The 12,164-nt window shown below is 49.3% G+C and overlaps 1 protein-coding gene across 1 annotated transcript; it reads left to right on the plus strand.

Moving 5' to 3' along the window:
- Positions 1–2,048: 2,048 nt before the first annotated feature.
- On the plus strand, positions 2,049–10,499 carry Fcamr (Fc alpha and mu receptor). Its single transcript, XM_077802940.1, has 6 exons — positions 2,049–2,097; positions 3,454–3,597; positions 6,075–6,413; positions 7,551–8,991; positions 9,621–9,739; positions 10,318–10,499. Exons 1-6 carry the CDS (start codon positions 2,064–2,066, stop codon positions 10,497–10,499), a joined length of 2,259 nt encoding a protein of 752 aa, XP_077659066.1. The 5' UTR covers positions 2,049–2,063.
- The last annotated feature ends 1,665 nt before the right edge of the window (positions 10,500–12,164 follow it).

Raw genomic sequence — 12,164 nt, forward strand, 5'->3', positions numbered from 1 at the left:
CTGAAGGTCACCGGTGGGGAAGGTAACTTGGAAGCATTCCGTTGAATGATATCCTTTCTGGCCCCAATCAAGGCTGATAACCTTCTGGAGCCATTTTATCTCACACTGTGCTTCCTCATTGCCCCAAAGAGGCAGATTTCACCCCTGAAGCCCAGAGATTGCTGCACCATGGGCTTCAGGGGAACTGGGCACCACAGGGCAGAGACTTTGGCCTCAGTGTGTGCTGTGGTAGGACTTAGCCCTAAAGAAAAACTAGCCCAGGGGAGTCTGGGTGCCGTCCCCAGAGGTAGCCTGGACTTGGTGAATATTAATCAAATTAAGGATTAGATGCAGGTGTACCCTGGGAGGGCGGGAAGCTGGGTGAGGCAGGGAGAGGCTAGGACTGCCATCGCGGGACCTGAGATAGGGGACTCACTGAAGGCAAGGGTCTGGGGTGTGAGGAGCCTGGAGGCTTTTCAGAATCTGGCCACTCTTGGGGCAGCCCATAGGGCAGCCAAAGTCCTTGGTGAAGGTGACTGGGAGGCCACACAGGTGACAAGCTGCAGCTACAGGCCCACCCTACAGGCTCTGTCTAGGCTTTTCTCCTCTCCGCTGTTTTCCCTTCTCCTTTCACCTCCTACCCTTCCTCTCCTCTTCCCCTTTTTCCTCTTCTTTTTTCTTTTCCTTCCTTTCCCTTTTCTCCTCCTTTCAATTGCCCCCCGCATAGCCTTTGTCCCAAACTGGCCCATGGCTTTATGTGGTTAGTCTAGTTGGGGGTCAAACCATTGGCTGTGAATATCTTTTTTTTTTTTTTAAGATTTTGAATTTTTTTTTATTAAGTTGTAGATGACACAGTACCTTTATTTCATTTATTTATTTTTATGTGGTGCTAAGGATAGAACCCAGTGCCTCACACATGTTAGGCAAGCGCTCTTCCAGTGAGCTACACCCATAACCCAAGAGCACCTTCTCAGTATCAGTGAAGTACGTGTTAGAGCAGAAAGGGACAGACGGGGGCCAGTTATAGGTCCCAGGAACTGCAGGCAGTAGACAGGATTTAAAAAGCAGATTTGTAATTAATCAAATGCATCCACAAATACCCTGGAGAATACAAAAGAAGTATAATGTAAAATCTCTCTTTTCAATCTGCAAGCAGTAGAAGGCCATTGAGTGGTAGCCTTTATAGTGCCATCAAGAGTGGTGGGTCCTTGTGCACAAGAGCTGTGCATTGCACACCTACCTGTGCCCAATCCTGTTTCAGAGCCTGAAGGTAGAGGAATGAGATAGCCCTGCACCCCAGGAGATCCCCAGGCAATGAGAGAGACCAGAACAGGGAGATCCCTGTAGACCAGGGGGCAGAGAGGGCCTTCTAGAAGCTGTGAAGGAGAAATACAGTGGCACCCTAGTGCTGACAGCAGCTTGGCCTGAGGTTTAACCTTTAGCTCCTTCTTACTGTATGCACACTAGCAGTGAAGCAGACTACCCCTGAAGGAACCAATTCCCCTCTGCAAGGAGGAAGGCAAGAGCCAAGGGGAATTCTCTACACCCCCAGGCGCAGCGCCCGCCACTCCTAGCTATGTTTTACAATGACCCCACACAGATTCCCTCATTCCCGTGTGCAGGGGTGACTCTGTCCTCACAGTCCTAAGCATGTATATTGGGGGGGGGGCATGGAGCCCTGAGACTACCTTTTCCAAGGCCCTGCCATTCCAACTAAGGTCCAACTTCAAGCATGCACTCTTTCCACTCTACGCGCTCCATCCAAGTTCATAGCTCGGTATCAGCAAGTGGGTGCTGGAGCTGGTCTCCTAGAGACAGAGTTCGATGTCTTCTGAACCCACAGAGCTGAAGGTAAGGGACACTTCACTGTGGTGCCAATGACCCATGTGTGTGATCAGGAGTATGAGGACAGAGTCAATCAGGGCAGTCTTGTTTTGCTCCTTCTCTGAGCCAACAGAGGTCCCAAAGGCAGAAGGTGCTCATCCCCAGGGCTGCTCACCCAGCTTCCCATTTACCTCCCTTCAGGCCTCTTTCCATTAATAGTGGTTTTTTTGCAGGTCATCCACCAGGGGGCAGGATGGAAAATGCTCCTCCTCCTCCTACTGTGCCTGCTACAAGGTGAGTCTCAAACACAGTCCAAATTCAGGGCTTACAAAACCAGACCCGAGCCTTTCAGGCTGCAGAGATTCTTGGAGGGTAGCGCAGTGGAATTCTGCACAGTTGAGGCACATCCGTGGCTTTCTGTCCTGGGGCCTTGGGCCATGCAGTGGAGCCCGGAAGTGGTCAGATCTGGGCTGGGGAAATGAGAGAGGTGAGCCCTCCTGTGGCAGAACTTGGGACATTTGCTCTGCTACTCATTGTTCTGGTACTCTGCTCTCTTTCCTTTGAGCTGGTGATCCAAAGTCAGCTCCACTTTCAAGATAAAAGTTCCAGGGTGTAAACAAGACAGAAATAGAGCGAGGCTTCTTTACCACTCATTCTATAAACTCCAAATTGCAGGGCCCAGCACTAAGGACATAAAGATGAAGACACTTCCCTCCTCTTAAAAGCTCAGAGTCTACAAAGAAACTACGTCTGAATAAAAGTCATCTCGTATTCATTTACTTACTTGTTTTACTCTTACCTGTGAAGATCTGACTACGTGCCAGGCACTGGGGACAGAGAAATGAGAGAAATGAGACCTGCCCTACAGGTCCCTGCAGGCTCATGTGGTGAGGCTGACCAGCTTCGTGTCGGGTTCAGATAATAAATGTCCCGATCTCCTCCAGTGGCATCTGGATTTTATGGTAATGGGGAGCCACTGAGGACTAGAGCATGTGCCTAGAATGTCTACTACCTAAATTCTACTTCCAAGTGGAAGCTTAGAAATTAATTAGTAAATGAATGGAAATGCTATGATAATACCAAAAAGGATTAACCATGTCTGGTTTATGAACAAATCAAAGTATTAATGAATCAAAGGCAGCCCGTATTTGACTAGGTACTCTCTGTATTATATATCACACCAACTCCTTATTTTAATATCTCACTGTCTCCTTTATTTTTTTTCAATCAAAGCAGGCTTCCCCTGCCCCCAATCAAGCAGGCTCATGATTTTTCTGCTAACATAGTGAACAGTTAGAAATTAGTTGCTAAGTGTCAAGTGTTCTAATTGTGATCATTTTTAGTGTCCAGCTAAATATTTTGGTCAGTGCCTTAATCTGTGTTCAGAGAGTTACCCTTTATCCCCCGACCCCATCCCACACAAAGCCCTGCAGACCAGGGTGTGGTTGCTACCTTTCTCCCTTCCCTGACACTTGGGATCCCGGTGGGGTCAGAGCAATGGGAGAGAGGAGAGGCATGAGGACTGGCAGCTCTTAACCGATGGGATTGCCAGGTCGGGGTTCAGAGCTGGCTGCTCTTCCCACCTCTTCCTTTTGTGGGTGACTTTGTGGACACTTGGAGCTGATGGTTCAGCTCCCTCCCTTTGCCCAGGTTCTTCTTTGGCCCCTTCACACAGAGGACCCCATCTCAGATGGCTGCAGGACAACTTTCTCCCCTCTGGCACCCACCTCTGCATCATGGAAACATTCTTGTCTTCCTCACCCTTCTGCTGGCGGGAGGAGAGTTCCTTGGCAGGTACAGCCCCTCCTCTCCCTTAGTACTGCCATAGACCTTTCTAACACCAAGTCTGGCTCCCGTTCCTCCAACTGCAGGCCTCACTCAGCCCTCCCTATGAGAGGCCATAGCAACAGGTAATGATGGGTGGATGAGAGCCAGGAGCACCCACCCGCACCAAGGGCAAAGAATTGGTGTCAGAGCCGTCAGGATCCTAAAGTGGTAGCCCATTCTTTAATTCTCACAGGTGATATTCTCACAGATGACTAATATAAAATTCCCCAAATAATCCGTTAATCATAATATAAAACCAAGAGCTACTGATCAGTAAGCTACCATATGAGTTCTTAAGGTATTGGTTCTTTACTTACAAATTAATTTGAAAAAAAATTAGCATTGCAAGAGTTGATTTAGGATTCTCATTCGGTTTTCTACTGCTAAGTCAGACCTCCCCACCCTGCTGATTAATGGAACAGTGCTCCTCTCAAATGTGCCACATGTAGATCAGGAGAATTCCTGAACGCTTTATCAAAGCATCATTGCTGGTCCTTGTTTGTAATAGTGAATAGTCTTACCTTTAATAATAAGTTACCATTTAATGTTGTCATCAGTGCATGGTTGGGTAGGCTGTTTAGTAAAATTTACAGTGAGAATTAATACAATATAGCTTGTATAACCTCTACTCTTCTTGTGATTAGACCTAAGCACATATAATAGAGTCAGCTCATGTATAGGGACCCAGTACTTGGCTTAATTTGCTGCGGTGACCATCTAGAAATTCTTAGTAACTTTCAAACAAGGGGTTTTGCAGTTTAATTTTGCACTGAGACCCACAAATTATTTATCTGTTCCTGGCAATAGAATATTAAACAGAACTTTCTTGGCTTCAGAGACCCTAAGGACATAGAACAAATTGCCAGGTACCCACATGCTAAAGCAAGATGCCGAGTCTCCTTGCAGGACTATAGAAACAGAATGTACACCTGCTTCCAGTGATAGCCCACCATACAGCCATCCAAGCCAAAGAACACTCCTCAGAGGGCAGAGGAGCTGTTTTGGAAAGAGTTGCCAGTGTGCTGGGTCCCTTCCACCTGCTATGTCCCCAGTGTAAGCCAAATAAGAGAAGGAACTTCTAGAAAGCCATCCATATGTCCCAGATTTCCTTTGATAGCAGGACAAAGGTGTGCTTCCTGTGACCAAATGGGCCTCCATTGAAAGGACTACCCAGAGGACACTGTGACCACAAAAAGGAGGGGCAGATGGCCAAAAGTCATAGGGTGGTTGCCAGTATCCAAAAAAAGGTTAGCAGAGGAGAAGCTGGTCTCACAAGGAGGGATCAACCACCAAAGCCACCAAAAGATATCTGAGTGGCAAAAAAAAAAAAGAGAGAGAGTAAGAGAGAGAGACAGACAGACAGACAGACAGTTTTGGACATTTGCCACGTGCAGAAAGAACTAAGGGCAGATGATGCCTGTCTCTTTCACTTGTCCCCTCTCTTCCGTGCCCAGCCATGGAGAGGCCACAGAGAGCAGGTTTGAACAGAGGAAGGAGGGAGCAAAACAAGGGACCCCAATTTGTCCCCCTCCTCCATGGAAGGCCTCTAAACCCAGCTGAGAGAAAGGAAAACTTTGCATGAGACTGCCATTGCAGCCTTTTATTGTACTGGGCTGGATATGTCATTTCACACTAGATTGGACTTTTATTACCCAAGAGAGAAAATTAAAGGTACTAGACAATGACTACTATGCCTGAGATTTTATCAAGGAGCAAAGAAATCCACAGAGATAGTACAAAGAAGCATCGAGAGAAAGAATAAACTTTGTTTCTGCTAGCACCTTATCAAATTAAAGTCACTCAGCAACCGTTACACTGTGGTTCACCTAGGAATTGCCTTTAGGCTTATTGCCAAAGGCGACCTTCACGGTAGACTCTTCTGTCCTTTCACAGTGGCACTTGGTCATTCCTGCTTGTGCAGAGAAATAGCCAGTGTGAAAAATTCTGCAACTGTAATCCAGAGAGGTACCCACCAAGCAGAGCAGGATTCCTGTGTTTCAGGGCACACTCTCTTTTTAGAAGAAAAGCACACTGATATTTTCTCACCATTTCGTATCTTTACATTCCATGCAAATGGGACCCCTGTGTCAGGTGCTGCCCCAGCCCTCTTAGATGAGCTTAGATGGCATCTTTTCAAACATCTGTCCTGGAGCGCATGGAATGAACCCAGGTGGACTGGTTAAGGAGACCTAGCATGTGATCAGTGTTAGCTAAGCAGTAAGATTCTCACTGTGTTTTCATCTTCCAGCTGGGGCCTTGGGTACAGATGCATTCCACATCTTGGGGTGACTCCTGCTTCCCCAATGGCTAAGCTCTTCCATTTCTGTATTGACTCTGCTCCACTCTCACTGTGATCTATTTTAGTAGCATTTGAGCTTAAAACTCCCCCAACAGCGACTCTCCCCACCCGCTTCCTCCCCTTTGACTTTTTTCTCTGCCTGCAGCTGCAAATACATTGAAGGGCCCGAAGCTGGTAGCTGGGAAACCTGGAGGAGCTGTCACCATCCAGTGCCATTACACCCCCTCGTCAGCCAACAGGCACCAGAGGAAGTACTGGTGCCGTCTGCAGCTGCCAACGAGGATCTGCCACACAATTGTGTCCAGCAACCACTACACTCACCGTGACTACCAGGGTCGTGTGACTCTAGCAGACTTCCCACAGAGCAGCTTGTTTGTGGTGAGGCTGTCCCAACTGTCCCTGAATGATGTGGGACAGTACCGTTGTGGCATCGGAGATGGAAACAACAGGCTGTTCTTGAACATGAATCTGACCGTCTCTGTAGGTATGAGCCATGTTTGATGAGCCTCATGTGGTGAAGGCTGAGCTAGGAAGGAGCAAGAGAAGACCCAGGCACAGCGAGCGAGGCTTAAACCTTTGGAGAACACTGAGGAAAGATTGGGCAGGTCAAGACTCTCAGAGGTAGCCTTTCATTTCAGAAGGAACTTGCCTTTAGAAAGAAGGTAGATAGCTGAGCGCAGTGGTGCACACCTGCATCCTAGAAGCTTAGGAGGCTCAGGCAGGAGGATCGTGAGTTCAAAGCCAGTCTTAGAAACTTAGCAAGGCCCTAAGCAACTCAGCAAGACCCTGTCTCTAAATAAAATACAAATAAAGGGCTAAGGTTGTGGCTCAGTGGTTAAGCACCCCTGGGCTCACCACCAACAACAAAAAAGGTAGATATTAGGAAAAACCTTCCAATAGAATGCCATGAGCTCTCCCACCCTATCCCTGCCCCCTGCCCCAATGCTGTGGAAAATGTATATTGGAGATGGTTCTGAACAGGCAGTGAATTAGAAAATGTGGCTTCTTGGGGTCCTGAGACTTCTGTGTTCATGCAAAAGGGGCCAGCACTACAGAGGAGCTGTGACAGGCAGGACAGAAGAACTGGGACTGGGCTCTCCTGTGACAGACCCTTGCTGAGCCTCTCAGCAGGCATTTGACAGCTCCCAAGCCCAGACCTCTGTGGCAGGTTCCAGAGTGAGAGGGAGGGCCACGAGACCATGAGAGCCACTCTGTGCTAGAGGCTGCAGGTCAGGAGCACCAGCAAGGGGAGCAGATGTGGTTCCTGGGCAGCTGCTCTCCACCCATCTGCTGCGCCAGGCTGCTCTGCAGGAACCTGTGTCTCTTTCTTCCTTTTCTGAAGAGCAGTCTGTGCACCTCTGCGGTAAGGGCAGCACCTGGGACTTGGGCAGCTGGATAGAGAATATGTGTGCCTGGGAGAAGGAGCTAGGAATTTGCAAGGGTCTAGAGGATACACCTGGGATTCCCACCTCTCTATTGTATCCAACATATGGGTCAAAAACTGCACCTCTGAGTGAGGCTGCATGCTGTTTAGCAAATATTTTAAACCCAGTGATCTTTGCTAAATCTAGTTGGTGCCCTGGATAGCTTCCCCATGTGTCCCTCTCTGCTGTTCACACAGGTCCTTCAGAAACCATCCCCACAGCCACTTCAGCTGCTGGTGAGCTAGTCACGACATCCTTTGGGACAGGATCTCCAGCATCCAACAGATGGACCCCAGGAGCCACCCATACTCTAGGACAGGGGACAGAATGGGACAGAGTTACTTCAACTTCAGGAACCAGCAAAATCACAGCTCCAGCAAAGGGAAGACAAACCCCTGCTACAGCCTGGGAAGAAGCTCTGGAGACAGGCAGTGGGGCAGAGGGGTCCATCAAGGCCACAGTCCCTGCTCCAGAGAGTCCAGCTTCAAAACCCAGAAGTGTGTCCAAAACAACAGAAGGTGTTCAGGAGTGGGGCACCCACAGCTTAGTCACGAACACACCTAGGGCCAGCGAGAGTGGGAAGGAGAGGACTACTGAGGCTGATAGGGCAGGGCAGGAAACAGACAGGGTCAGGACGGAGCCAGATGCAGCCAGGAGAACCACAGGAACCATGAGGCCATCAGCCCCAGTCTCAGAACAGCTGGCCCAGGAAACCCTCCTAGAAGCAACACCTGTTTCTAAGCAACAAGCCCTGGGCTCCACTGAAGGAGCAACCCCACCTACAGGCATGTGGACCTTGGGCACCACCAGCACAGAGACAGCATCTGTGGAAGGAAGCACTTATGGAGACCTACACAGCACTGTGGGAGACAGGGGTCACCAAGCAACGCCAAGTCAGACCCCAGCAATGGATCCCCAAGCTATGCCAAGTCAGACCCCTGCAATACCAACTCAGGCCCCAGTAACAGGTCCCCAAACAACGCTAAGTTGGACCCCAGTAACACGTCCCCAAGCAACACCAAGTCAGACCCCTGCAACAGGTCCCCAAGCTACGCCAAGCCAGGCCCCAACGGGTCCTCAAGCAAGGCCAAGTCAGACCCCTGCAATGCCAACTCAGGCCCCAGTAACAGGTCCCCAAGCAACACCAAGTCAGACCCCAGTAACAGGTTCCCAAACAATGCCAAGTCAGACCCCAGTAACAGGTCCCCAAGCAACGCCAAGTCAGACCCCAGTAAAAGGTCCCCAAGCAACACCAAGTCAGACCCCTGCAACAGGTCCCCAGGCAACGCCGAGTCAGACCCCAGTAACAGGTCCCCAGGCAACGCCAAGTCAGACCCCAGTAACAGGTCCCCAGGCAACGCCAAGTCAGACCCCAGTAACAGGTCCCCAAGCAATGCCAAGTCAGACCCCTGCAACAGGTCCCCAAGCAATGCCAAGTCAGACCCCAGTAACAGGTCCCCTAGCAACGCCAAGTCAGACCCCTGCAACAGGTCCCCAAGCAACACCAAGTCAGACCCCAGTAACAGGTCCCCAAGCAACACCAAGTCAGACCCCAGCACCAGGCTCCCAAGCAACACCAAGTCAGGCTCCAGCAACAGGCCCCCTAAAGCCCCCTGGCATGGAGTCCTCCATGAAGAGGTGAGCCCCAGGCCCCTCCTCTGATTTTGACCCCATGTCTCCTGATCCTGGCATGCCCCTCTCCCTCTTCTTTCTTCTCTCCCTTTTGTACCTGCAAGACAGTAAAGGGCAGGGGACAGTAAAGGGCAGGGGACAGAAGCATCAACACCCTCCCCCACCCAGGGTCCTTGCAAGACCCTGGTGAGAGGGCTACCTGAATATGTTCCCATGGCTTGCAGGCAAAATCTAAATGTTAGAACATTCTATCGAATGTTTAGGTTGGAAACTTCTAGAACTTTTTTTTTTTTTTTTAAGATGAGGAACAGGAGTTCCAGAGAGGGGAAGTGACTTGTCAAAGCCACAGGGAAAGATTGTGGCAGAGCCAAATGCAAGCCCAGAGTCCTTCCTCCCAATTGCCCCATTTCTCACTAGGGACCACAGTGCAGCCACACACAGGAGGGTGGAATTCGGCAAAGGATTTGGGGTTTGAGACTTAAAGGCAGCAACCCTGTCTCTGCTCCTAACCAGCCATGGGAACTGGGCCCACCAGCCAGCCTTGTTTTCTCTATCTGTAAAATGAGGGGCGTGGGCCCTTTAACCCTCTGTCCTCTCTAACCCCTCCTCTCTTGTCCTCTTCCCATCCCCTCCAGTGCTTTTCCAGAGGTGGAGAGCAGCTTTCAGATCCTGACTCCAGTCTGCACTGTGCTAGCCCCATTTCTGATTGTGGCTCTGGTCCTATTGCAAAGGAAGCTCCGAGGAAATGGACCATGTAAGTTGAGTTGAAGTGGCCCTGAAGCTAGGCAGAGGGTCCTGGTCCCTGTCTCCCCTCCCACATAACCTCAGGCCTGGGTCACTTTAGAGTTGTAGCCAGGCTTTTGGATGTAAAGCTAAATTCTAGTTTGAATCATCTGCGGCATCACAGAGCCCAAGGAGAAGCTCTTTGGGGATTGGTAGGACCTCTGCTAACAGAGGCATAAGCAACCCCAAGGGCAGAGGGCAAGAATACAGGGCCCAGCCATGGGCCAAACTGCATGTCCACCCTCCTGCCTGGCCTACTGATATTCTCACAGCCATGTGCCAAGTTTAAATACTCCTAAAGTGAGTGTTTTGGGTGTGGAGACCTGGTGAAGAAAGGGTGAGATTTTCTGGGAGCAAGCAGGGAGGCTGAAATTCTCAAAGCCAGGTCCCCAGAGGCCTGGCCTAATTTCTGTTGTCCTGAGGAATTCAGTTGCTAAGTTTTGGGAAGTTCTTAGAAACTTGTGGTGGGTTGAGAAAGCCCGTGAGGAATCCAATTAATTCAGTGCTGGTCACTCCAGAATCCTCACAGCCTGCTCTGTGTCTTTGCAGCTCAGGAGGCAGAAAAAACACCCAGGGTCACCCTGATTCAGATGACACATTTCCTGGAGTCCACCCTTTCACCAGCTCATCTGCCTCAGGAGGAGAGAAAGACACTGCAGGGAGACTCTCCCACCCAAGCAGGTCCGACGGCCCCAGAAAGGGACCCAGGACTCTCAGGAATGGAAAAATAAATGGCTCAGTGCCATGGAAGGAGGACCAAGACCAAGCATGTCCATGACCTTAGTCCCTGGTGTCCACCTGGGGAAGCAGCAGCTGACTGTCTCAGGCCTAGAAGGTGAAGCCTTGTCCACAGCCAAAGGTAGCCAAATGACTCAAGGAAGGCTTCAAGAAAGGACCCATTAGACACTGGAAGAGGTCACCTAGGAAAACTGTGGAATTCCAACTCCTGCATGTTTAAAAATGTAAGAGGCTTCCAACCAATATGGAGGATGACATCTTCTCTACCACCACCCCAGCCCTCTCTGGGTTCCCCCTTGTCTGCTAGTATGCAGTCTGCTGCTCACATTTAAGTCTACTCAAGCATGCCAGGTCCTGTCTGTTCATGCCCAGTCTAAACTGCTTTATGGAAGTAACTGTGTTTTATCCATCTATGTGCCAAGAGAATTTCCAACTCAGTGGGCTCCCCCATAAATATCTGTGACTGGCTGAGGGAAGAGAGGGGCTAGGTGGCCTCTGAGGAGACACCCAGGCCAGCACTCTGAATCTCCCTGTGTCTCCATCACTTCATTTGGGAGTCCCCTAAATGTCCCTATTGGTAGGTAGTTTCTACAAGGAGACCAAAGGGAAAAAAATCCACCCCTCCACTCACAGTCCTTCTTTGGGTCCATTCTCATTATGTCATGGATCTTCTCACTCAGCCAAGACTTTCTGGAATTTCCTAAATTCATGGAGGAAGAAAGTATTTTTTAGTAAATTTTTATCTTTATAAAGCTCCTCTTGTTCAACTTCTTATAAATCCTTGATATCACAGACTGTTGGCAAAGCTGGAAAATGGTGTTGGGGGACAGGGTAGGAGACAAAAGAGGAATTTTATGTGGATTCCACCTGATGACCATGTTACCTCGTGTCTGTTGGGGAACTTTTGCTCCACCCTGGATCCCACTGTCTTTTTAGGAATCGCATCTGCTCTTTTCCTGCCCCTCATGCGCTAGCAATATCGAGTTGAGAAGTGTCAAGTAGACATTTTCAGAAGGCTCTGCCTCCTAAACTGTCAGCAGCATCAGAAATCCCTCAGCAGTACCTCCTCACACCTAGTCCAGGACCAAGGAAACCAAAGAGATGCAGTTTTCATGGTTTGTGAGAGAGAAGTAGCAAGTTCAGGCATTTAACCGAATGGAACCATAGAATTTCCAAGCTAATAAATCCTAAAGATTTAGTCTAAACCCCTCAACTTAGAAGTGAGGAAACTGAGGCCTGGTCACGGAGTCACCTATTTCAAGTCACTTGGTGAACCCACCTCGTGATGGATAGCAAAGTGAAGACTAGTAGAGAACTCATGCCCTTGGCCTAGTCCCCATTGCTAAGTGATAGAAGAAAGAAAACTAGTCACCCAAAGACCACAGTCATCCCTCTATACCTTTCATGCCTGCTATCTTGGGGACCTACCTGAAGAATCTGTAAAAGAGACAGGACAGACACCATCATTCCCTTCAATCAGTGAGAAAGCAGGCCCTGACAGGTGCGTCATTCAGCCAAGGCCACCTGACTCATTGGTGGCAGGGATGGGTCAAGAAGTCAGGCTGTTCTTTTTTTTTTTTTTCTTTTTTTTTTATTGGTTGTTCAAAACATTACAAAGCTCTTGACATATCATATTTCATTAGATTCAAGTGGGTTAT

The sequence above is a fragment of the Urocitellus parryii genome, chromosome 9, assembly GCF_045843805.1.
Source record: "Urocitellus parryii isolate mUroPar1 chromosome 9, mUroPar1.hap1, whole genome shotgun sequence".
Lineage (NCBI taxonomy): Eukaryota > Metazoa > Chordata > Mammalia > Rodentia > Sciuridae > Urocitellus > Urocitellus parryii.